This window comes from Drosophila suzukii (assembly GCF_043229965.1).
Source record: "Drosophila suzukii chromosome 2 unlocalized genomic scaffold, CBGP_Dsuzu_IsoJpt1.0 scf_2c, whole genome shotgun sequence".
NCBI classification, from domain to species: domain Eukaryota; kingdom Metazoa; phylum Arthropoda; class Insecta; order Diptera; family Drosophilidae; genus Drosophila; species Drosophila suzukii.
The window spans coordinates 20,050,933-20,076,628 of NW_027255896.1; the positions used below are offsets into that span (position 1 = coordinate 20,050,933).

The following is a 25,696-nucleotide window of genomic DNA, read 5'->3' on the forward strand; positions in this document are numbered from 1 at the left end:
TTTATAAAGGGTCCTGAATATGTAACAGAATTTTGTTTTATTTTATTTTGTCAGCGAACGTCGGCGAGTGCAGACGTGCATTTATTTCTCTCGTGCTCTGGAAGACAATCGTTGAAAAAAAAACCCGATATAAAATAAAAATAAACGGCGAAAAGATGCTTGTTGCGATGAAAAGTCGCAAATTACTATTATTTTGTGTTTTTAATTAGTGCTTCTAATACTAAAATACAAACAAAAGCAAAAAAAAAAACAAACTTTTAAAATGATGAACCCAAACGAAGTTCGGGCGCGGAGCAATGCATACTTCTCTTTCGTATCGACAGCCGAAGCAGCAATTTCTGCAGTAGTCGATCCACCGCGATAGTTAACCTCAACACCTTCCAACGAACGCAAGCCTATTCACAACGAAAGGGCGCGCGCTCTCTCTCCGTCTATGTCAGCGACGGTGCAAAGCCGGGTAAGCGATAAATGCATTTCCCCTCTTCCTGGCCCTGCCTCACCCCAACTGCCCACATGCCTGGCCACGGTTACCAGCACAGTGACGTCATTAGCAACTGTAAATGCAATGACAACAACAACAACATCAGTTTCGTCTGTATGCCCGATTCAGTCGATCATCCTACCTGCTGTGCCAGCGGACTTATCAACTGCAACTAGCGCAGCACTGACAGATGCTTCAATTTAAAAGCAAGGTTCGACCATACAGACTGTCATGGATCGCTACATAAACATTAAAAGAAAACTAAGTCCACAGGACACGAAAATGGGTAACGTCGCAAAAATCAATCGGGCTTCATCAAGCCAAGGAACTGTGCAATACTGCAAATAGATTTGAACTTTCGGCTGACAAGTCCGACGAAATTCCTTCTGCAGTTTTGGATACGCGCGGCCGGCCCCGCTTCATATTCGAGAGAAAAACTCCAACAACCTTGTTAATATAATAATCGATCTGATTGGTAAAACTAGCTTCCACGTAATCCCCTTGACTAAAGGAGACATACATGAAACAAAGGTCCAACTCAAAAGCGAAGATAGCTTTAGAAAATTGACGGAGCTCCTAGACGCCAAGAAAAAGGACTACTATACCTACCAGATAAAAAGTAGTAAAGACCAACAAGTTGTCATAAAACGAATCGAACCAGACGTAAGCACTGCATAAGTCGAACAGGCACTAAAAGATAAAGGTTTTAACGTAAAATCCGTTTCAAATATGCGTAACCGAAACAAACAACCGCAACCTCTCTTTAAAGTGGAACGTGTACCTGACTCTAAGGCGCTCAAGGAAAACGAAGTCTATCCCATCTACAATCTCCAGTTTCTATTGCATCGCAGAATCACGGTTGAAGAGCCGCATAAACGCAATGGCCCAGACCAGTGCGCAAATGGCCGGGAATACGGCACACTCCGCTCTGTATGCGTCGCTTGCGGAGGGTTGCATACCTCTGCTATGTGTGAATTAAATAATGAGCCAAATAACAAAAAGTGTAGTAACTGCGGAGGAGACCACACAGCAAACTACAGAGGCTGTCCAGTATACAAGGAGTTAAAAAATCCTATCAACCAAAGAGTGTCAACAGCGCGATCTCACCACACACCATTGATACCCTCCAAATCCACACCTGAAGTTTTCTTTTCGTCAGCAGTCCGATCTTCTTTCAGCAGTTCCGCTATAAATAAAAACGTAAGTTTTGCACGCGTTATAAAATCGGGTAATGCGAGCCCTGCGTACAATTTCCAATCACCACCTACAGTCTCTTACCAACCTGCAGAGCACACAAAAAATAAAATGGAAACGATGATACTCACATTGCAACACAGTATGGTTGAATTCATTTCTTCTATGCGAACGACCATGCACAGTATGTTGACTAATCAAAATATTTTGATTAAGAAGCTCCAAAACACCTTATCAAAATAATCAATGGCTCCCCTGCGCATTGCACTGTGGAATGCCAACGGCGTTTCACGGCACAAACTTAAGCTAGCTAGTACCGAAAGGTAGACAACGTATTACGCAATTATAAAACCTAGCAATAAACTTGACTGCGTTTCCCCTGGTTCACCTAAACACTGGCCTAGTGACACCAGAAAACTGCCGGACTTGATTGACTTCGCAGTTACAAAAAACATCCCACGAAATCTGGTTAGCGCCAGTTCTCTCTCGGATCTATCATCAAACCACTCGCCTGTACTCTTTAGCCTAAACCAAACGCCAGTTAGCAATGACAACCCCGTCATGTTAACCTCTAACAGCACAAACTGGCTCAAATTCAAACAAGGAAGAACGCTATAGTCGAGTACCCCGACTATCAGATACCCGTTACTCAGCTAAAGGGACCAAAGGTAAATAGGGATATGCAAGCAGCAAAGCGAGATTAAAATGCGCCACCTACCGGCGGTAGACAGATTTAAGCGTAATGGGCGTTAGAGTGGGCGTCGCAATTTCTTTTTTGGATCAATCGATAGGTATTGGCGAGACCAATACATTTCAGTTAACATTTTTTATCTAGCATGAAAATTGTGGGCGTCGCAGGTTTGAGGGGTTTGTGGGCGTTAAAGTGGGCGTGGCAAACTTTTTTTTGGATAAATCCATAGGTTTTGATAAGAACAATACATTTCAGTTAAAATTTTTATTCTACCATCAAAACTTTAGAAGCAACAGTTTTGGGCGGCTTGTGGGCGTTAAAGTGGTCGTGGCACATTGCTGAAACAAACTTGCGCTGCGTAAGAAGTTCAGGGATCTGCACGCAAAATCTCAATAGCCTAGCTCTTATAGTTTCCGAGATCTCAGCGTTCATCCGGACAGACAGACGGACAGATCGACTCGGCTTGTGATCGTGATCAAGAATATATATACATTATGGGGTCGGAAACGCTTCCTTCTGCCTGTTACATACTTCCCGACGAATCTAGTATACCCTTTTACTCTACGAGTAACGGGTATAAAAATACGTAAGTTCTCACATTGAACTTACACCATAGACGAAGACGACATGAACAGAACCGTAAGCATGCTTGAGTCAGTTTTGGCTTCAGTGGATCGAATCGCAACACCACGAAGGCAAAACATGGCACTTAACACAAGGCACACAAATGCAGAAATAGAGCAGCTAGTTCTGGCAAAGCGTCGATCGCGGCGCGAATGGCAATTACTTCGATCGCCATCTGCAAAGCAACAGTTAAATGAAGCTTCACGCCGACTCACCAAGGCACTACGACAAGAAGAAGACAGATCCCAACAACGCAATATAGAACAACTATCTCCATCCAGCTCAAAATTCCCACTATGGAAACCCCACTCAACACTGCACAGTGGTCCTGCTTGTATGGGGAGAGCGGCCAAAAATACTTCTAGTTGTTATATCGTTTCAAAATTTTCCCCAAAATTCTATAAAAATATTTTAATTATAGAAAAAAAAATTGGACATATAGCTCGACTATAGCCTATAGCTACCATACAAAATATCGAACCAAATTTCAAACCCGTTGCTATTTTCAGTTTTAAACTTTTTTATTTAAGTTATATTACATTTAAGTAATATTTTAAGAGGAAGAGGAGTGGTTTATTATCCGCCCACCAATATTAATTCGTTAGTTTGGATTATTAAGTGTAAATTACATGAAAAAAACATAGCAATAATAATAAACAAAAATACAAATTATAGCAAAAGAAAACAAAATTTTAAAAAATAAATGATAACTGGATATATTTAATTTAAGTCATCGAGTAGATCAAATACTGATGCTGATAAAACTGACTTTTTTGAATGTGGGAGCTTTCTTTGGCCAGTAACACAAGGATCTGAGCTCAGAAGTAATCTGTGCATCAAATCTGTGTTTGTGTCAATCCGAGAATTCTTCCTGGTGTGCTGTCTTCTAAACATTTTGATGTCCTTATTTTTTGACTCCGCAGCTTCTTCTGATAATTCTCCAATCGGCACAAGTGCATAACTTATGACATCTGAAAAATGAACTAAAATTTTGTGTACGGATGGTGGAAGATAGTACCATGGATACAAGCTAATCAGCTTTCTGGCAGTATCAAGTGCATATTCTCCAAATTTTGCCGCATTGATTTTGTAGCCTGATGCCACACTGCAGCAATATTGAACACCGGATTATAATATCTTCATTAATACCCGTTATTTCTGCTGCTAGTTTCGGATTTTTAAAAAACGCTCTGGCCGTATTGCCATCATTTGACGTGCCACTTCCTCCACTCCTAGGTGTATCCACAATAATTCTCATTCGTATGCGAAAATCATTCTGCATTTGGGATTTCCTTGTCGAAAGTACTTGTTTTCCTTCTGGAGTACTAACTCTCCAGCTCTTCAGGTCGAGTCAGTACGATACATGCAAAAAGTATTCAAAAAAACGAATATAGGAGTGTAATGGAGACAATCCAAACTCAAAGCGTGATTCATTAACCTTCTTTTTCAAACAATTTTCAAAATCGTTCATCTCTGTCGGCTTTGCCTCACATATGTAGCACTTAGAAGATGACGTATGACTTAGGGCACTACAAATTTTCCCATCAACCATGGTCAACTGCAAGCTGTGTTTAATTTTAATTTCTTTACCGGACACATTACATGGCGTGGCATTCAACACTTCAATCTTAGCTTTGAAATACTTTTCTTCGTCTTCAGCTAATTGAGCCGTTTCTTTTGCAAACTGCAATCTTAATGGTCTGCAGTATCGTGTAAACGAAGGTCGCGGATTCTTCCAAATTATTTTTTCATCTTTTGGATAATTTTCCATGGTTTTAAGTTGTAATGGCACATATGATGTCACAAAAAGACTGGAATCTCTCAAATCCTTATTGCAGACTTTCTGTTTGTGTTCTGAATGTCCAGTGCTGCCGTCAAATCCCCATTTTTCAATTTAAATAAGGTTATCAGAGCAATCACTTCCAACGCTTTCAAGAACATCATGCTGAAGTTTTACAATCCTCCTCGCAGTATGGTCAACCAAGCTCTTTAACTCGACTTCAGCTTTTGATTCACTTACAGTTATTTTGTCTGGATAGGTTAATTACATAGCCTTTAACAGTTGACCGTAACTTGGAAAAAGGTCAAAGGAGGTCTTTGAGTTTACATAGCTTCGAATAAGAAAATATTGATGCTTGCTCAAGTTTGCCTCCATGAGAAGCGACAAGACTTCATCGATGTTAGCTTTGCTACACATTGCATTTGATTGAAAGTTACACGATCGTAAGTCACAAGCTGCAGATTCATTAGTTATTGAAAGCTTAGCAATTCTTCGTCTCTTAGTTCTTTTTGATGACTCAATAAAGTCTACTTTCGGACGTCCACGCTTAGCAGTTTCGATCATTTCTTGAGACTTACTTGGAGTGCGTTTCATTAAAATTGTCTCCTTTTCGTTAAGCCAATTAGATTGGAATTCAAGAATTGATGCCTTTTTGCGTTTATATTGTGTCCAAAACGAAGCAATTTTTTTGCAAATGTAACCAATACATTTCGTTTACACGCTCATATCGGACACGTAGCCAATGTTTTCAATATTGCGGTTCACATGTTCGATGGCCTTCCGTAATTTTTCTGCATTAGTGTCGATTACTGTACACCAATAATTGAATATGTACAAGCGGGTGAAGACACAATGAGAAGAGTCACCTACCAAAATTAAATTAATAAAGAAATTACGCTATAAATATTAAAATTTGAACCTAAAAAAAACATAAAACACTAAGGACGAACACAAAGACACAGCACAACTACAATGCAAAACAGCTGCTTTGACCTTGAAGAAAAAAAGAGACGGTGTTAGTTTATGGTTGATTACGCACACATCTGCAAGTATCTGCAGCTAGCTTTAACTTTTTTTATAAGATAATTTTATAAGATATTGACAAATACACTGAATAAAAAATGAATCGGGGCATCTCGGGGGATCACAGTTAAAACTTTTAGTAAACATAGAAAACACGAATACAAAAGATACTAAAAATATATTAAAGTTAAGAATTAATTTAAAAATAACGACAACACATGTTAGCTTTTATTAATATTGAAACTTAAAAATAATACCTTTAACTTCAAAGTCCATTTTATATAATTTAAATTGGACAGCGTAATTAGTTGACTGAACACTTTGAAGTTCGCTTTTGTTGTGAAAAATTCGCTATGCGTGCAGATGCGCTTTGCAAATGAACACGTGTTCACAGTTTCAATTCTATTTTTAGAAAGTCCCGTTAGATATCTAGAAAAAACTGGTTTGTTATGAAGAAGTTTGGTCATTTTAGAGGCTATTTGGTTACTTTTCGCAAATTTTTGTTGTTATGATTTTTTGAATTTTGTCCTATGGGCGCAACCACTGTGCACTGAGCCCTCCAACAGTAACGGTTAAGCCAATAAGGACCCCTGCAGGCTGCTGGGCCCGAAGAGACAAATACAGAGCCGACACATTCGCTGCCCACCTTAAAAATGTGTTCCAGCCAAATCCAGCAACAGACGGCTTTCCTATTGCCGAACCAATTGTATTTCGACCATGCGAAGTCATAAAAATTATAAAAGAGCAGCTACAACCGAGAAAATCTCCAGGCTGCGATCTAATAACTCCAAAAATGCTTATAGAACTCCCACTATGCGCTGGTGGTACCATATGCCAGCTGTTCAACGCGATGACAAGACTGCGCTGCTTCCCAAAGAGGTGGAAAAAGTCAATCATCATAATGACCGATAACCGATTCAAAGACCGATAAGTTTACTTTCGTGTCTATCAAAACTCTTTGAAAAATGCCTTCTAACCCGTATCATACCATACTTCCGAAGACATAATAGTATCCCAGCACATCAATTCGGATTTCGCCAAAAACATGAAACTATCGAACAGGTGAACCGCATAACATCGGAAATTCGAAGTGCATTTGAAAATAGAGAATACTGCACTGCGGTATTTTTGGACGTCTCTCAAGCATTCGACAGAGTATGGCTTGACGGCCTAATGCATAACATCAAAATAATGCTCCCTAATACGCGCCAAGTCAATATCTTTAAGACAGGATATTTGTTGGGAGATGCAATACTTCCATGTCAGCTGAACATAACATCGAAGCTGGGGTTCCCCAAGGCAGCGTTCTCGGGCCAACTTTATACCTACGAAGACGAAATTGCCCAAACCTTACACTAAACAACACCGTGCTTCCTCAGTCAGATGAAGTAACATATTTTGGCGTAAGTCTCGACAGACGGCTTACCAGGCGCACGCATATTACAGCTAAACGAACTCATCTAAGGCTGAAGGAAAACAGTCTGCATTGGCTGGACTACAAGGTCCTTCGGAGTGGAAATATTCAGAGAGACTTGACATACTTGAGTAAACTTAATATACAAAGCAGTCAGCCCATTCAAACCACCTCGCTAGAGCATGGTATGTAGCTGTTCCCGCCTTCGTCGTTACGACCGTCCCATCCAGCGACCATTATTAGGACAGTCTAACATTAATACAGTTCAACAAACTGTTAGAATAATGCAGTACATATTTTAAGATTTTAACACATTTTGTTAGTCTGGTAAGAGATTCAAAATAAACAACCAAAGTATAAACAAAAAAACATTTCTTCTTGCATACAAACCATGCAAACACAAATTCAATTAAAATTACAATTTTTAACAGTTGTTTAATAAAAAATTAATTTTAATCCACTAAAAATAAAATTTTATTTACGTTCATATAATAAACCAAAAAAGTTTCAAGTCCATATCTTATAAACTAGAGTTTATGCACCAAAAACTGTTTTTTCGCCCTTGTATTTTTATATCTCTGATATTAGTTATACAAGGTTTAATATTAATATTTAACTTACAATTACCAAATAACACTTAATTAGGATATAATTTTTTGGGCAAGTAGAAATCTTAAGTTTAATATTTAATAATAGAAAATAATTTTAGATTTGTCTTCTTAAAGCCTTATAATTATTTTAGTATGTTGATTTTTTTTAGAAATATGAGGACAAGTATGTTTTTTAGGTTTTGGATTATTAAGATCGGAGTTTGGGAGTTTGGGTCTTTTGTTGTGGAAGGACGGGCATTCGTTCAAATTATGTATAATTAATGTATCTGTGATATTACAGAATTTGCATTGTTTCGATGGAAGTTGAACGAATCTATTTGCATGGGACAGTCTGGATAGTTTGGTAAAGGCAGGGTTTTTTGTGTAGTGAGCAATGTTGAGTTGGCTGACATTCGTGGTTTGATACCAAGTGGAGGTTTTATTAATCAGGTGTGGAACATAATTGAGCAGTGTTAATTTTAAATATCTATTTCTGTATATTTTATTTATGTTTGGTGAAGCAATTAAGGATGAAATTGTAGTTGCTCTAGCAGCTTCATTGATGATTTCATTACCAGCCTACCTATACATGGCTTGGCACCCAGAGCTAAGATATGTAGCGTGTTCTATGTTTTGTATGCCTTCCACTACTGACAGGGAAACAGTGAATGTGCATGTTTTTCCTCTGATTTTTAGACCTACATCTCGATTGCGTCAAGGATTGCTGTGGCTTCAGCGACGTACACTGGATGAGCTTTCTGTTGTTATCGCATAGCCAATAATTTCTTTGGATTAAGATCCGTTCGTGTGTACTAGTGTATACTTTTTTTTTATTTAAAATCTCTTTTAAAGATATTTTCTTTGGGGTAGTTGCTTTTTCTTTTTTATTAAGGTGTGTGTCTAATGCCTCAGGTTTTATGTGCCATTAAGGGTTGGACATTGGTAGTTTTTTTTACCGGGGTAATTGTCAGGCCTAGATGGGAGCAGATGTTGATGCAGTCTTAGAGTACGAAGTTTTCGTATTTTTTATTCTTTACTATGGGATAAAGAGGGGTGTCCTGGCAGTTTACTACTGTATAAAAAAGCTTGGCTTTCGCAAACTGGAGTTTGGTTTCTAGGGGGCATACGTTTGCTTAAAGGTCGAGGTTGTTGGTTGGAGTGAAAGGGAATGCTCCTAACGCTGAGCAGAGAGCTGAGCTAATATATGTCTTGATTGGCCTCAAAGTAGACTTTGGGGCGTTCCGGTATATTGGTTGTTTGTGCCTAACCGAAGTAGACACTTCCGGGTCACACCGCGGGACAAGGGGGTAATGAGCACTTGTCGCTGGCACGGGGACGCTTTGATGGCAGGACGATCGCGTCGCGGCAATGGTAACGATAGTTACTGCGATGCCGGACCACAGGCGATGCTGGAGCTGCGCTAAGGGTGAGCTAACGTGGTTAGCTGCTAGTTGAGATAGTGTATTACGAGCCCTGTTCCCAGATGTAGGAAGTAGAACCTCGGAGTTAAGAGGTGTGTTGATAACTGTTTTATTCTTCATTTGGAACATGTTTATATACTACTTGGAACACGGAAGTTTAGTGTAATGATTAGTGAAGTGAGCTATATTGTAAAGTAGGTCAGGGAATTATGATTATGGTAGCAGTTTGCGTAGTTGGCTTTGCGTAGTTGGCTGACACTGCAAAATGTGCTGACTGCATTGGCGGGTCAGTGTGCCGTTCAGTCGATGAGACTGTGAGTTAGTGAGACATATAATATGCTGATCAGCAATTCTCATATGCAGTGTCATATGAGCGCCTGGTACTGTTCCCAACTTGGCTACTGCTTGATTTGTTGGGTGTGGTCATGTTGAGTACCTTTGGGTACGAACATTGTTAAAGCGAATTAGAATTTAGTCCTAAAATGGTTATTTCTTTAGATGTTTTGATTGGACATAAGCTTGTTTTAATTTTGCATCGGCAGTTTGTTTTCCTACATATATGTAAGTTGTTGCATTTATCTAGGGACAATGATGCTCCAGAGATTGAGCAGTTAATGATTTCTGAGAACAGAGAGTCTAACTTGGAGTTTAAGGATTTGCTTCGGGTTATGTAAATCAGTATGTTAAAATTATCTGCATAGGCAGTAAATTTGAGATCTCTTTGTTTTTTTTACAATGTCTGCTAGGCTGTTGAAAGCTATCAGAAAAAATATTACCGATAATGGGGATCCTTATGGAATGCCGTTTTGAAGATTTTGTATAGTTGAGTGTGTCTGGTTCGTGCGTAGTCGAATTTTTCTGTTTTTCATAAATTTGCTTAAATAGTTTAGGGTCGTTTTACCGCAACCCTAAGATTTAAATTGGCCTATTATTGTGTAAAATCCAAAACCACTAAAGTCTTTTGGAGATAATATTTTAGATATATAGGGATTAACCGATATAGGGCGATAGGATGTTTTGTCTCTTCCGCCTTGTGGATTGGTACTATGGTGCTGACTTTGTATGTTTGTGGTATGTTTGATCTGAAAATGCTGTTGAATAGGTCTATTGTTCTATTTTTAAAATGGTTTAAGGCGTGGCCTGTTGCTTACTATATTGTTTTTACCTTGTAGAGAAGTGCCGAGAAATTACTGTCATCAGAACGTAAAGACCAATGCTTGGCAAATGAATTGGCTATATCCTACAATAAAAAGTCTAGAAATAAAGAAAAATATATATGTCAACGATTTGCAACTACCTATAATTGGGAAAGTAATTGAAATCGTTCCGGCGTAATGCAGTAAAAACAAGAAGCCCTGTGATTATACCAAATTCTATCACCAAAACAGATGTATGTATACACACCTAAATAATCCAGTATTTCCTTGGTCAAACAAGGTCTGCGAGTTTTACTTATAAGTTTATCACCCAAAATTAAAGTCTCATTAAACAAGCCAATTGCTAACCATACCATAATCCCAGAGTCAAGTTTGTTACCTATATTACACAAGGTGGATGTGTAAAGAATTGCTAAAATGCCTCAAAGCAGGCGCAAAGGTCAAGGTAATGACAAAAATTCCTGGAATATTATCCCTTCATAAAAAAGCTATAAGAAACTATAATTGGGGACGTGTTTTATAATATACGGCCAAAGAAGATAAAAAAAATTAAAAACAATGAGCTTATCTTGAATTGTATTACCCAAACAGCTGTCTGTAGTCACACTTTAAAGATCCATTATATCCTTTGTCAAAAAAAGTCTGTGGCGTGTACTCATAAACTGTAAACTCAAAGTCTTACCTGTTACCAACAATAGAAATAGTGAGGTTACAAAGGGTTGCTAAGAAGTCCACAGCGAAAGTGCAAAAGTAAACACAAACGATAAAAAATCGTTAAAAGATTAGAAAAAATAAATCATAAGAATGTAAATGGAATAACAGACTCAAAACTAATACAATACGTAGTTCAATTCCAGATCCAGAAAGGGGATGGGAATTAAAATTAAAAGGCATTCTAAGTCTGAAATTGAGTCCCTTATACGAAAAATGATCTCCTTAACTTACTTCCAGTAGCAGTCGTGACAGCGGATTTTTTTCGATTTTAGAATCGAGATCAATTCGGTGTAGAAACTTTGTTGTCTCCATCATCAGCTCGGTGATTTGATTTTCCACGTTTTCAATATCAAAGAGTCGGTAGCCGATGTTGTTAGCGCTCTCCAAAACCACCAAGTGCCATTTCAGGATGTCCAACTCTTCTATAGTATCGCAATAGATACCAAATTCCCGTAGCGACTCCTTGGATACTTTTAAAATTTCCTTAAAGATTCGTATCTGTTGGTTTCAGGCATCTTTAGACTTTCAATTAAAATTACCAATTAAGTTTCCCAATTATGAACAATATATTTTTAACTATATAATAAGACATTACCATAATTAACATAATAAAAACATTACCATTATAATGAGCTACAAAATATGCTTCTGACTTTTTAATTGTAATTAAGCCTACAGGTACGGAGAATGGAGCCAGAAAATAATTATATAGAAATTCATATATAATATATATAATAATAAAATAAATGAAATAAATACGGAGAACGGAAAAATATTTTCTTGATTAAGCTATATATACTGTAATGGACAGGTACGCATGTTCCGATAGCTCTTGCTTGAATCCCTTTTATGACATGTTTATGACCCATTTGTGGAAGAGAGAGAATCTTAGACAATTTTCACCAGTTAAACGTTATGGGGAAAAAACAAAAATGTTGCGTTTAAAAATATTCCACATTTGAGAAACATTAACTTGTGAGATTTATTTTTTTGGGGTTTTTTTGATTTCTAAATTAGTTTTACAATCATAGGAAACAAACATCCTCTAAGAAAACCATTTTGGATACTTTGGGTGTGCGACCTTTCTCACGTGCACATCAATACATGTGATAATAAGGCAAAAGGGTACGTGATCACACCTTTCCCCAACATGATCGGACATATTCCTCTAAGATAACAATCTTTGGATACTATGGGAGTGCGGGCTTTCTCACGTGCACAGCAACACCTGCTGAATATTTATTGCTCATAATGAGGGAAAGAATAAATGATCAATATTGTCACATGGGGATGTGGGGAAAGTGTGCGACCTTTCTCACGTGCACAATAACAACTGCTGAGTATTAATTGCTCACAATGAAGAAGAAGGTCACATGATCTGTATTATCACATGGGGGTGTGGCGGTGGGGGCTATTAAGTACACTCTTTGTGGACATGATCGTGACATTTTTATGACATCTAGACGTGTTAAAATCAGTTTATTTATGGATTGTGCTAATTGCCCTAAAACCCGCATACGTTAATGAGGGAGCGGGGGGCATTAATATGCTAATTAGTGAGGGGCGGGGACCATTTATGTGCTAATTAGTAAGGGGGTGGGGGCCATTAATATGCAAATTGTCCTAGACACCGTCTTTCGCATCTACTTCATTGGATCTTCAAAAACCGAGAATTCTTTAGAACAAGATATGACCTAGAGTAAAAGGGAAGGTAGAGTAGCCGAAAAGTATGTAACAGGTACAAGAAAACGTTTTCGAACACAAAGTATATATATTCGTTCTAGCTACGCCTGTCTGTCCGTCTGACTGTTGGGACTAGGCATGCAGATTCTACAGATTACGCAGCACGAGTTTATTTCAGCAATGTAACATGCCCACTCTAACGCCCACAAACGGGGCAAATCTGTGGCACCAACAGTTTTGAGGCTGGCAAAACAAATTTAACTGAAATGTGTTGGACTTCCAATACCTATCGATTGACCTTAAAAAAACAATTCCTCACCTACTCTAACGCCCATATACCTTTCAAGAAGAAAAGCAATGACGTCAGAGCCAGACAGTAACAAATGCATGTGTGTGTGTAAAAAGTTGCAGGTCGAACTGCGCGGCAAAGCGAAAAGTGCTGCCGGCTGTAAGAGAGAGCAGAGTGCGCGGCTCACTTACTCTATTGAATAATTAACAATTTAAGCAATTTGTCTCCCTCTTTATCTCTCCAATAAACTCAATACAAATTTTAATTATCTAATTCCGATTGTGTTAATGTAAACTTTAAATTGCTGAAAAACAATGGTAGTGGCGCGGAAGGTCCATCCTGACCTGCAGTGCATTCCTAACATTTTTACTTAATTTTGTCAATTTTCAATTGAAAAACTAAGTAACGGGTATCTAATAATAGAGTCACTCGAGTATAGCGTTCTCTCTTGGTATAATAAAAATTACGGAATCACTCAATTTGTCAATTAGTTTTATAAAAATCAATAAATAATTATTATTTTAAAAATCATAATTAGGGTCCTTGATTTTTGTATTACAGTAAACAGAAAATGAATATAAGTCAAAAATATTGTTTATATGATCCAAGCCTGTTTTGCATTGTCTGCGGAAAATTGATTAAAAACCGAAATTTTGAGAGTAAAATCGAAGAATTTTTTTTTTAACATGTTATTGATTATTGCTAGATCTTAAAACACCATGTACGCCACAGGAAATTTTTGATTCCTGCAGAATTGATATTTATAAAAGAAACAAACGAAAATAGTATGATATGAAATTTAATATTAATGGTTTTGAGAGAGGAAGATATTGAGATAATAGGACAAAGTCTATTATAGTCAGAACATAATACTCTGAAAGGTTCATGCAAGACATAGTTAGATCTACAATGATTTAAAAAAACAGCCGACCGATATTGGATATCCTGACCGAAATTGGTGAAATCAATATTAGGTGCGAGTTTAAACAAAAAAAAAAAAAAATAATAAATGAAAAAAATTTTGAAAACTGTGGTTGCAGCTGCTTTCAATTTTTAAAAACTGCTTGTATAAAATTTTATCGGAAACATGAAGATTGAAAGACCTACTCAAAAACTATAAAGCGATTGGTAAGCTGTTTTTATAGCTGTTAGAATTGTATCTAAATGTAATATTTTTTGTTTGTCCAGGAGTGCACTGAAGATTATCTTCCTCCATTCACATTGGGACTTTTTCACGGAAATAAATGGACCGCAGATATCGATATCAAAAAATTAAAATAGATATTTCTTTATTCGATATTTTAAGTATTTGTTTTCGATAAAATGTAATTTTCACTTTGTACATTTAATGAATTCAGCTATTACCCTCGTAGACTTAAGTAATAAATGAATTTTATACAAGATCTTATATATATATATTTTTAGTTGCACCATTTTCGATCTATGTTTTCCCATTTGTTATTATTAATTTAACTATAACATGGGTATTTCTTTAAAGTTTTTTATCGACATTTCCATAAACGTTAAAAAAAGTTTAACAATTCTGCCTAAGGGAATAACATGAACCCACTTACGTTGATCAATACTTAAGTGAACGGTTATTTCGATTTTAACGATATCAACAGACGCCTTACGTCATTAAGTTGTTTATAAATCGTAATCAATATCAGTTTTAATTTAAAAGTTAAAAATTTATCATCATTTTTGATTAAAAAAAAATATAAAACTCCGAAATAATTATTATTTTTGAGTTTTATAATAAATACTAAACATAAACATTATTTAACAAACGGGACAACCAGTTAAATAAAATACGTATATTTTTAGATATTGTTAGTTGGTTACCTCTTAAAAATTTGCAAAAATTACAAAAGGAAAGTAGCTGATTCTTAAAAAGAAGAGGACTTACATCATTATATTTATATTAGTTGAATAGCAAGAATTCGCGGTTTTTAAAACAAAAAAAAGGAACACAATACCCTGTCTCTAGATTTTATGGATCACAAGAATTGGCGGCTGTTAACCGCGTATTCCCAAGAAGACGATCTAAATCACTGGAAAAAGTGGTTGGTTCAATAATGAAATTAAACCTTCAATAACCGCGACTCTCAAGAGATAGCTTTGCTATCGTTTTAGAGGTCTAGTGAAAAAATTTAATAAAAATGGGAGTATTAAAATGAGTTTAATTTTGACCACCAAAATAGAAAACTCTATATATACTTTTCATTTTTATTATAAATCTCAAAAAAATGTTAATACTTCAGGAAAATATACACACTAACCAAAGAGAATCAATATGGCTTTTCCTTTTCCGCGTGTGTCGATCCTAAGTGCCTGATTTCTTATTCAAAATTAAATCGATGACTGACACGGCAAAGTTGAAGGGTGATCTCACTCTTGTTGTAGATTAAAACATATATCACATAATTTAGTTGAGCTCATCTTAAGTTATAAAGAAAAAGACGGAGATACCAAAAAATGTTCTTTAAAAATCTTTTAATTCAATTCAGTTTTACAAGGTACTACCATCGTACTTCTTGGAGTATTTTCAAAAACGTATTTTGTATTGTAGTGTTATCAATACTAATCTACATGCCATTTATTCAAAAGTTATAAGCAAGTAAAGGAATCTACGACAGATGGCGTGGTGTTCAATTTTCATCGACTGTAGCGTTTACGCTAGAGTGGAGCAAGATCCAAGGGATATAAAAATTATGAAATGACTTATTGTCACTCCTTAACTGCTCCCCCTTTAGAACTATGGCCCCCTCAGTCATATTGAATTTACCGTCGACATGTTGGACCTCGTCTTCTTCTCAACACTAGGTGCCGATGCTAATGCCCAAGCCTGTAGCGATCCAAATGTTAGTAGATCCAGCATACTTCACCTCCTCCTTATTCATTCTCTCGAGGAGTGGTCGATAATGTTCAGCAGTGGGGATGACTCGCTCAAATGTAATCAGGTGCGTGCCGTCAGTTTATATCTCAGCAAAGTTGATGAAACGTTTTCCGTCGTCTACCAGTGTGATGAGCCTTTAAGGAATGGCCTGCTCTCACATTGTGCTGTATCCACCGCATGTAGGCCTCGGGAGCCAATTTTGTGGGCTGCCAGCTCGTAGAACGAAGCGTATGTTTGTACGCACTAGGACGTTATTGTTAATTGTGTCTGTGAGCTTGTTGATGTGCTTTTGTGTCTCAGTGTTAATGAACACCTGCCTGTTATTTGACTCTGACATTTTTAACATTGCAAAGTTTGAATCATCAGCGGTGCCGGCTACCACTTTGAGTGCCGTGCCTATAGGATCTAGGCTCCTGGTCATACTTTGCTGTGCTTCTAATACGGACACGATAGTTCGGATATGGTCTGTTTCGAACTCTAAAAACTTTCGTAAATGCGACTTTGGCAATAACTCGGACGACTTGACGGTTTCGTCCATCACAATTGAGAATTCTGTAAGGTTACTTGCATGCATAAAATTATGTATATGTTCCCTTAATAACGCAAATAAAGGACGGCCTTTATAGGAATGTATTGCGAGTGAGAGTAGTCAGTAACTCTAGCCTTAGCTATAGCTAACATTATAATTAAAAGGCCAGTGATCATGTAGGAAAGTGGTAAATTAAATCTATTGTGTGTGCTATACGGTAATAATGTCTTAGTGTTGGGTGCGTTTGAGCTTAGAGAGATGGTCCTTATGAACCATCGGAGCTAAGTTTTATGAGCAACCGCTCTTTATTAATCGAAACTGAAACTTATAATTCGAAATACACTTAAGCGTTGTCGGCGAGTCGACTACGCACCAAGCAAGAAATGCAAGAACGCGCCACTGATGGTGTCCAATGCCATTAGGGCGCAGACCTGACACCTAACTTTGCCTTAACACTAGGGTGAAACAAGAATGGGATATGCAAAATATTAAATGTCTTATTGTTACTCCTTCACTTATATTCTTGATTAGAATCACTAGCCGACTCGACCTTGCCACCACAGTGTTTAAGGGATTTTGTTTTGTTTGACTAGCAAAAGCAGAGCATAAAATGACATATTCGAATCTGTTTGCGTGAGTGAGTTGCTCTGCGAAAACTGTCGAAGTGTGGGTGTCGACCGTTGTTCTATTTTATGTGTGTGAATTGCGCAGAGCCAGAACTTCAGAAACAGCGGCAATGCAAGCCCACCGGTCGAGAGCGCTGCTTCTGCCGGCCATCACCACTTATACCCACAGTTAAAACCTGAACATTTATTAAAAGGCATAACAATTAAAGTTTTCGCGGCTATGTGGAGACAGTTTGCGAAATCGGAAATATTCTTGCGTCCACATTTTTGAGGCTAGAGTTAAATGTTGGGTTCAGGTTTGCTCCAGCTTACTCTATCGCCAAGAAATCGGAATTCAGAAAAAATTTAATTTAATTTTTCAATTTCTATCGGCGTGCAAATATGTTATAAATTGGACAGTTAGTTAATTAGTTAAATTGGTTAGTTACCTACGGGTTTGCCATCGATCGATCGTCAGCGGCTTATTATTTGACCGGATTTTATTAATGTTATGTTCGTGTAACTCTATAAGGTCACACTACCTTAAAAACATAAACAATCGCCAAAATCAGATCTGGACATTGTAGTTAACAAGCCAAAGTACGCTGCAATATAAACAATTATAATTGTTTGTTGATAAATCATGGGTACATTTTTGATACTACATGGTGTTATTAAAGCTTTCGCTATCCCAATCTTATTTTCTATATTTTTTTTCTGACTAACTTATTTTTTCCAAATCGATTAATTTTTTTAAAGCACACCTTTTAGTTTCGACGTATGAGTATCAACACAATAATAAGGTTTTTAAGACTCTAGTTCTGTTATCATTAATAAATGTATATTTTTTTTCATATTTGTATTGACTTTCATCTTCGATTTATATACAATCAATTATACACTTTCAAAAAATTACACCGGAATAAAACACAACCGCCCCGTCTACAACACCTCACACATCAATCTATGTTCGAGTGTATAGGCCAACTGGCCGTTGGCAGTTGGCGCACTCGCTTCGGACGACTCTCCAATAAAACGGAATTGGGACATGTTATAGCAGGCACCTTTTGTACAGTACCTGATGATTGGCTGCGAAAAAAAATGGGTAATGTCTAAATCTAAATCAACAGCAAGCCTAGAGTTTTGCGCAAAAAATTAAAACACACTTGGACTAACACCGAATCCATGTTTCTATAAGGTATTTATATATATGTTTTCCATATTCTTTCTCGTTCTCAGTTGAATCAGCAGCACCACCCACTGCAGGCCAATTGTATAGCAGTAAGTAAAGCTTAATTTTATATGACCAAATTATTATAAAATCTTTATACATTTGTAGTTTTTTTTGTGAATGCAGTGCCCTTTATCGCCTTCGGATTTCTGGACAATTTTATCATGATCATGGCGGTAAGTTTTGTGTTCAAACTTATCATGTCAACCCTTCTAGCTATTGAAATTTGCAGGGCGAATATATTGAATATTATTTGGGCCACTTTATAACGCTATCTACGATGGCAGCCGCTGGTCTTGGAAACACTATAAGCGATATTCTGGGTATTACCATGGCCACCTACGTTGAAAACGGCTGCCAGATAATGGGTTTAAAGCAGCCAAAGTTGACTCCAGCGCAGTTCGAATTGAAGTCGAGCAAGCGGTCATCAAGCTACGTAGGTCACCCAAAGAACAAATAATAATAAATTATTGTTCAAATAAAATTTATATCCTTCCAGGGACGTGTTGTCGGCATAACTGTAGGGTGTTTACTTGGAATGTGTCCTCTGTGGTTTATGGAGGAGAAAACGGATAAAGAAGATGTCGTAGACTAAATCCATAACAGCTACAAAGTCCTAATCGGCTAGTCAATTATAACGAAAGTCGTCTTTATGAGTTCACCTATTATTTTTCATGGCTTCTTTAAATCATGCCTTACAATCAAAAAAATGGAATTTTTGTCATAAATCGCAATCAAATCTTTTATAAAATATTTAGCGAATAGGACTTTTCAATATTCAATGTCGTATGTCGCTGTTCTCGAAATCATGTTTTTTTAACTGGCTGCCACGGTATCTCCATCGAGTTGACCAATGGCTTTAATAGTAGTAGAATATGTTGAGCAAACATGTGGCTATCTTATGAACTAAAACAATTGGAATAAAAACAAAACATCAAAAAAAAGTTTTTTTAATTTTAAGTCGCGCAAAACTGTCACTTTTGATGTTATTGAATTAAAAACTGTCGCTCATTTAGATTAAAATGATGTTTGTCTTTTTGATTTACTCGATCGGCTACCGTAAGAGTATACGTTGTATTATATCATATATATTATTGGTCGATTAAACAGGCAGATTCTGGGGCTTCCTGCGCAGCGCAAGTTTGTTTCATGGGGGTGGGGGTGAGCCCACTCTAACGCCAACAAACGACAAAAACGCTAATTCTTTTGTGAAAGTGTTATTGGGACTTTGTTCTTATTATCAATAACCATCTACATGCCAAAAATGGTTCAAGTCAAATCATTCATTAAAAAGTTATTAAGCAAATAAAGAAATAAATACACGCTAGGTAGCGTGTTTGTGGTGTGAAATCTCGGAAGCAGCCGGTTTGCTGCATGCATTTCTTCACCTCCGTCGAATTCCATTTTACTAAATACCGATAATCTGATAGTGGAGGCCATCAACTATAGCGCTTTCCCTTGTTTTAAGGTACAATCCTACATTGTTTAAACATTGTTTATATTCTTTTTAGCGTTAACAAAGAGCCAAATCCCTTAGTTCTGGGATTTTCCTCACCTGGAGTTTGCTTGGACTTTCACCACCAGCTTCGGTGGCTTGAATCTCTTCAGATAAGTTCCACTTATTATTATTATTGGCCGATCATACAGTAATTATTTCAGAACGTCTTTTTGACCATTTCGGAGATTTAATCCGACATAACGGCAAAAATCACAATTGCGTACTCTCGAAATATTTTCATTGACATCCAAAAGTTTGCAAGTCCGCAGTACCAATTTTTTACCATTAAACTACGAATTAAGAGAAATTCCAGTTGTACTATTTAATACCCATATATTGCAATAATATGTTTGTAATTTCAAGTGTGTGCAAAAAATAATGCAGTCACAGAAAAATTTTTTTTTTAATTTTTCTGATAAAATTTTGCTTTGCACTTTTTACTGTTCTACAGTTGCTTGTATAGACAGACATACATTAATATTTTAATACACTCTGCTTCAAATATTAGTTCTAGTACGGTCCACTTCAACTTCGTTTCTCTACCTACACTTACTACTAAATTATTTCCGAAATTAAACAAAGTTAAACGTCTGCAATTAGTTTGTGGAGTTGATAAACAAACGCACAGACAAACATATATAAGCGAAGACTTCACAGATCCCGCAAACATTTGTTTAATTTCAACGCTTTTTCATTACGTTTACTCCAGTGGGTCAGGGGCTCACAATAAGTGTTCTGTTGAAGTAGACAAAATTAACGTCCGTCATATATATTCAATCCGAGCTTCAGTGTGACCATATTTTTCTAATATGTTTCCTATTCATTAATTACTTTAGTAGATATTTTTTAGACCCACACTAAAATATTTCCGGTCGAAAATATTCCATATTCCCGCTTCGTAACAACTTATTTAAACACTCCAGTGTGACCGTCTATTTTTACGGATTTTAATTGGTTCGTAAATGCGACTTTGGCAATAACTCGGACGACTTGACGGTTTCGTCCATCACAATTGAGAATTCAGTAAGGTTACTTGCATGCATAAAATTATGTATATGTTCCCTTAATAACGCAAATAAAGGACGGCCTTTATAGGAATGTATTGCGAGTGAGAGTAGTCAGTAACTCTAGCCTTAGCTATAGCTAAAATTATAATTAAAAGGCCAGTGATCATGTAGGAAAGTGGTAAATTAAATCTATTGTGTGTGCTATACGGTAATAATGTCTTAGTGTTGGGTGCGTTTGAGCTTAGAGAGATGGTCCTTATGAACCATCGGAGCTAAGTTTTATGAGCAACCGCTCTTTATTAATCGAAACTGAAACTTATAATTCGAAATACACTTAAGCGTTGTCGGCGAGTCGACTACGCACCAAGCAAGAAATGCAAGAACGCGCCACTGATGGTGTCCAATGCCATTAGGGCGCAGACCTGACACCTAACTTTGCCTTAACACTAGGGTGAAACAAGAATGGGATATGCAAAATATTAAATGTCTTATTGTTACTCCTTCACTTATATTCTTGATTAGAATCACTAGCCGACTCGACCTTGCCACAACAGTGTTTAAGGGATTTTGTTTTGTTTGACTAGCAAAAGCAGAGCATAAAATGACATATTCGAATCTGTTTGCGTGAGTGAGTTGCTCTGCGAAAACTGTCGAAGTGTGGGTGTCGACCGTTGTTCTATTTTATGTGTGTGAATTGCGCAGAGCCAGAACTTCAGAAACAGCGGCAATGCAAGCCCACCGGTCGAGAGCGCTGCTTCTGCCGGCCATCACCACTTATACCCACAGTTAAAACCTGAACATTTATTAAAAGGCATAACAATTAAAGTTTTCGCGGCTATGTGGAGACAGTTTGCGAAATCGGAAATATTCTTGCGTCCACATTTTTGAGGCTAGAGTTAAATGTTGGGTTCAGGTTTGCTCCAGCTTACTCTATCGCCAAGAAATCGGAATTCAGAAAAAATTTAATTTAATTTTTCAATTTCTATCGGCGTGCAAATATGTTATAAATTGGACAGTTAGTTAATTAGTTAAATTGGTTAGTTACCTACGGGTTTGCCATCGATCGATCGTCAGCGGCTTATTATTTGACCGGATTTTATTAATGTTATGTTCGTGTAACTCTATAAGGTCACACTACCTTAAAAACATAAACAATCGCCAAAATCAGATCTGGACATTGTAGTTAACAAGCCAAAGTACGCTGCAATATAAACAATTATAATTGTTTGTTGATAAATCATGGGTACATTTTTGATACTACATGGTGTTATTAAAGCTTTCGCTATCCCAATCTTATTTTCTATATTTTTTTTCTGACTAACTTATTTTATCCAAATCGATTAATTTTTTTAAAGCACACCTTTTAGTTTCGACGTATGAGTATCAACACAATAATAAGGTTTTTAAGACTCTAGTTCTGTTATCATTAATAAATGTATATTTTTTTTCATATTTGTATTGACTTTCATCTTCGATTTATATACAATCAATTATACACTTTCAAAAAATTACACCGGAATAAAACACAACCGCCCCGTCTACAACACCTCACACATCAATCTATGTTCGAGTGTATAGGCCAACTGGCCGTTGGCAGTTGGCGCACTCGCTTCGGACGACTCTCCAATAAAACGGAATTGGGACATGTTATAGCAGGCACCTTTTGTACAGTACCTGATGATTGGCTGCGAAAAAAAATGGGTAATGTCTAAATCTAAATCAACAGCAAGCCTAGAGTTTTGCGCAAAAAATTAAAACACACTTGGACTAACACCGAATCCATGTTTCTATAAGGTATTTATATATATGTTTTCCATATTCTTTCTCGTTCTCAGTTGAATCAGCAGCACCACCCACTGCAGGCCAATTGTATAGCAGTAAGTAAAGCTTAATTTTATATGACCAAATTATTATAAAATCTTTATACATTTGTAGTTTTTTTTGTGAATGCAGTGCCCTTTATCGCCTTCGGATTTCTGGACAATTTTATCATGATCATGGCGGTAAGTTTTGTGTTCAAACTTATCATGTCAACCCTTCTAGCTATTGAAATTTGCAGGGCGAATATATTGAATATTATTTGGGCCACTTTATAACGCTATCTACGATGGCAGCCGCTGGTCTTGGAAACACTATAAGCGATATTCTGGGTATTACCATGGCCACCTACGTTGAAAACGGCTGCCAGATAATGGGTTTAAAGCAGCCAAAGTTGACTCCAGCGCAGTTCGAATTGAAGTCGAGCAAGCGGTCATCAAGCTACGTAGGTCACCCAAAGAACAAATAATAATAAATTATTGTTCAAATAAAATTTATATCCTTCCAGGGACGTGTTGTCGGCATAACTGTAGGGTGTTTACTTGGAATGTGTCCTCTGTGGTTTATGGAGGAGAAAACGGATAAAGAAGATGTCGTAGACTAAATCCATAACAGCTACAAAGTCCTAATCGGCTAGTCAATTATAACGAAAGTCGTCTTTATGAGTTCACCTATTATTTTTCATGGCTTCTTTAAATCATGCCTTACAATCAAAAAAATGGAATTTTTGTCATAAATCGCAATCAAATCTTTTATAAAATATTTAGCGAATAGGACTTTTCAATATTCAATGTCGTATGTCGCTGTTCTCGAAATCATGTTTTTTTAACTGGCTGCCACGGTATCTCCATCGAGTTGACCAATGGCTTTAATAGTAGTAGAATATGTTGAGCAAACATGTGGCTATCTTATGAACTAAAACAATTGGAATAAAAACAAAACATCAAAAAAAAGTTTTTTTAATTTTAAGTCGCGCAAAACTGTCACTTTTGATGTTATTGAATTAAAAACTGTCGCTCATTTAGATTAAAATGATGTTTGTCTTTTTGATTTACTCGATCGGCTACCGTAAGAGTATACGTTGTATTATATCATATATATTATTGGTCGATTAAACAGGCAGATTCTGGGGCTTCCTGCGCAGCGCAAGTTTGTTTCATGGGGGTGGGGGTGAGCCCACTCTAACGCCAACAAACGACAAAAACGCTAATTCTTTTGTGAAAGTGTTATTGGGACTTTGTTCTTATTATCAATAACCATCTACATGCCAAAAATGGTTCAAGTCAAATCATTCATTAAAAAGTTATTAAGCAAATAAAGAAATAAATACACGCTAGGTAGCGTGTTTGTGGTGTGAAATCTCGGAAGCAGCCGGTTTGCTGCATGCATTTCTTCACCTCCGTCGAATTCCATTTTACTAAATACCGATAATCTGATAGTGGAGGCCATCAACTATAGCGCTTTCCCTTGTTTTAAGGTACAATCCTACATTGTTTAAACATTGTTTATATTCTTTTTAGCGTTAACAAAGAGCCAAATCCCTTAGTTCTGGGATTTTCCTCACCTGGAGTTTGCTTGGACTTTCACCACCAGCTTCGGTGGCTTGAATCTCTTCAGATAAGTTCCACTTATTATTATTATTGGCCGATCATACAGTAATTATTTCAGAACGTCTTTTTGACCATTTCGGAGATTTAATCCGACATAACGGCAAAAATCACAATTGCGTACTCTCGAAATATTTTCATTGACATCCAAAAGTTTGCAAGTCCGCAGTACCAATTTTTTACCATTAAACTACGAATTAAGAGAAATTCCAGTTGTACTATTTAATACCCATATATTGCAATAATATGTTTGTAATTTCAAGTGTGTGCAAAAAATAATGCAGTCACAGAAAAATTTTTTTTTTAATTTTTCTGATAAAATTTTGCTTTGCACTTTTTACTGTTCTACAGTTGCTTGTATAGACAGACATACATTAATATTTTAATACACTCTGCTTCAAATATTAGTTCTAGTACGGTCCACTTCAACTTCGTTTCTCTACCTACACTTACTACTAAATTATTTCCGAAATTAAACAAAGTTAAACGTCTGCAATTAGTTTGTGGAGTTGATAAACAAACGCACAGACAAACATATATAAGCGAAGACTTCACAGATCCCGCAAACATTTGTTTAATTTCAACGCTTTTTCATTACGTTTACTCCAGTGGGTCAGGGGCTCACAATAAGTGTTCTGTTGAAGTAGACAAAATTAACGTCCGTCATATATATTCAATCCGAGCTTCAGTGTGACCATATTTTTCTAATATGTTTCCTATTCATTAATTACTTTAGTAGATATTTTTTAGACCCACACTAAAATATTTCCGGTCGAAAATATTCCATATTCCCGCTTCGTAACAACTTATTTAAACACTCCAGTGTGACCGTCTATTTTTACGGATTTTAATTGGTTCCTAAATTTGAAATTGTTATGTTTATTATTCATTAATAACTGACCTTCTGAGCCAGTTTGAGGCCAGGGTAATCGTTCTAGGTCCCCTCACACAAACTTTATTTGCCTGCAAAATGCGTCGTGATCATGTCAATTCCTTGTGGCAAAAGGTACAGGAAGCATATGACATGCTCCAATCCGCTCTCAAGGCAAAATATAATCAAACGTACTCAACATACAAATGATTTGCCGCTAAGACCCTCGAGTAAATCCAACAGTGCTCCCCCCAAATATCTGGAGCTCCAGTAACTCCGTCCAAAAATATAATGTTTTATGACGGTCGACTTGCTCCTATCGACATAGACTTTCTTTTGGGCGATTGTCTGCTGGCCGACATTCCGGGACTAGTTCGCGGCGATATATATAGACAATCCGAGTCTTACTCCCGTTGAAAAGTTGTTATATTTAAATGGAGGCGAAGCTAGTTCCATTGTTTCAAAACCCCCACTTACTAATGATGGCTTCCGTTCAGTTTGGGACAGCCTTACTGAGCGTTTAGAAAATAATCGATTGCAGGTTATAAGCCACCTGCACTGTACCCCCCG

The 25,696-nt window shown here is 36.9% G+C and overlaps 2 protein-coding genes across 14 annotated transcripts in view; both read left to right on the forward strand.

Moving 5' to 3' along the window:
* Positions 1-19,348, forward strand: part of LOC139354032 (transmembrane protein 65-like) — a 90,135-nt gene extending 70,787 nt beyond the window's left edge. For 5 of the 13 annotated variants that reach the window (XM_070998264.1, XM_070998269.1, XM_070998266.1 and 2 more), the window contains 5 exons: positions 18,077-18,199; positions 18,334-18,375; positions 18,434-18,501; positions 18,558-18,761; positions 18,825-19,348. In XM_070998264.1, the coding sequence (XP_070854365.1) occupies positions 18,077-18,199; positions 18,334-18,375; positions 18,434-18,501; positions 18,558-18,761; positions 18,825-18,920 (533 nt within the window). In that variant the 3' untranslated portion in view covers positions 18,921-19,348. Of the gene's footprint in view, positions 1-54; positions 2,344-18,076; positions 18,202-18,333; positions 18,376-18,433; positions 18,502-18,557; positions 18,762-18,824 lie in introns of those variants that run through there. The other 8 variants (XM_070998265.1, XM_070998271.1, XM_070998272.1 and 5 more) reach the window with 6 other exon arrangements.
* A 2,881-nt stretch (positions 19,349-22,229) lies between these two features.
* On the forward strand, positions 22,230-23,680 carry LOC139354033 (transmembrane protein 65-like). Its single transcript, XM_070998275.1, has 5 exons — positions 22,230-22,531; positions 22,666-22,707; positions 22,766-22,833; positions 22,890-23,093; positions 23,157-23,680. Exons 1-5 carry the CDS (start codon positions 22,264-22,266, stop codon positions 23,250-23,252), a joined length of 678 nt encoding a protein of 225 aa, XP_070854376.1. The 5' UTR covers positions 22,230-22,263; the 3' UTR covers positions 23,253-23,680.
* Positions 23,681-25,696: the final 2,016 nt, after the last annotated feature.

Coding starts and splice junctions, on each gene's coding strand:
- LOC139354033 (XM_070998275.1), top strand. CDS start 22,264: ATGTATATTTTTTTTCATATTTGTATTGACTTTCATCTTCGATTTATA. Junction 22,532..22,665: donor TTGGCTGCGAAAAAAAATGG/GTAATGTCTAAA, acceptor TCTCGTTCTCAG/TTGAATCAGCAGCACCACCC. Junction 22,834..22,889: donor ATTTTATCATGATCATGGCG/GTAAGTTTTGTG, acceptor TGAAATTTGCAG/GGCGAATATATTGAATATTA.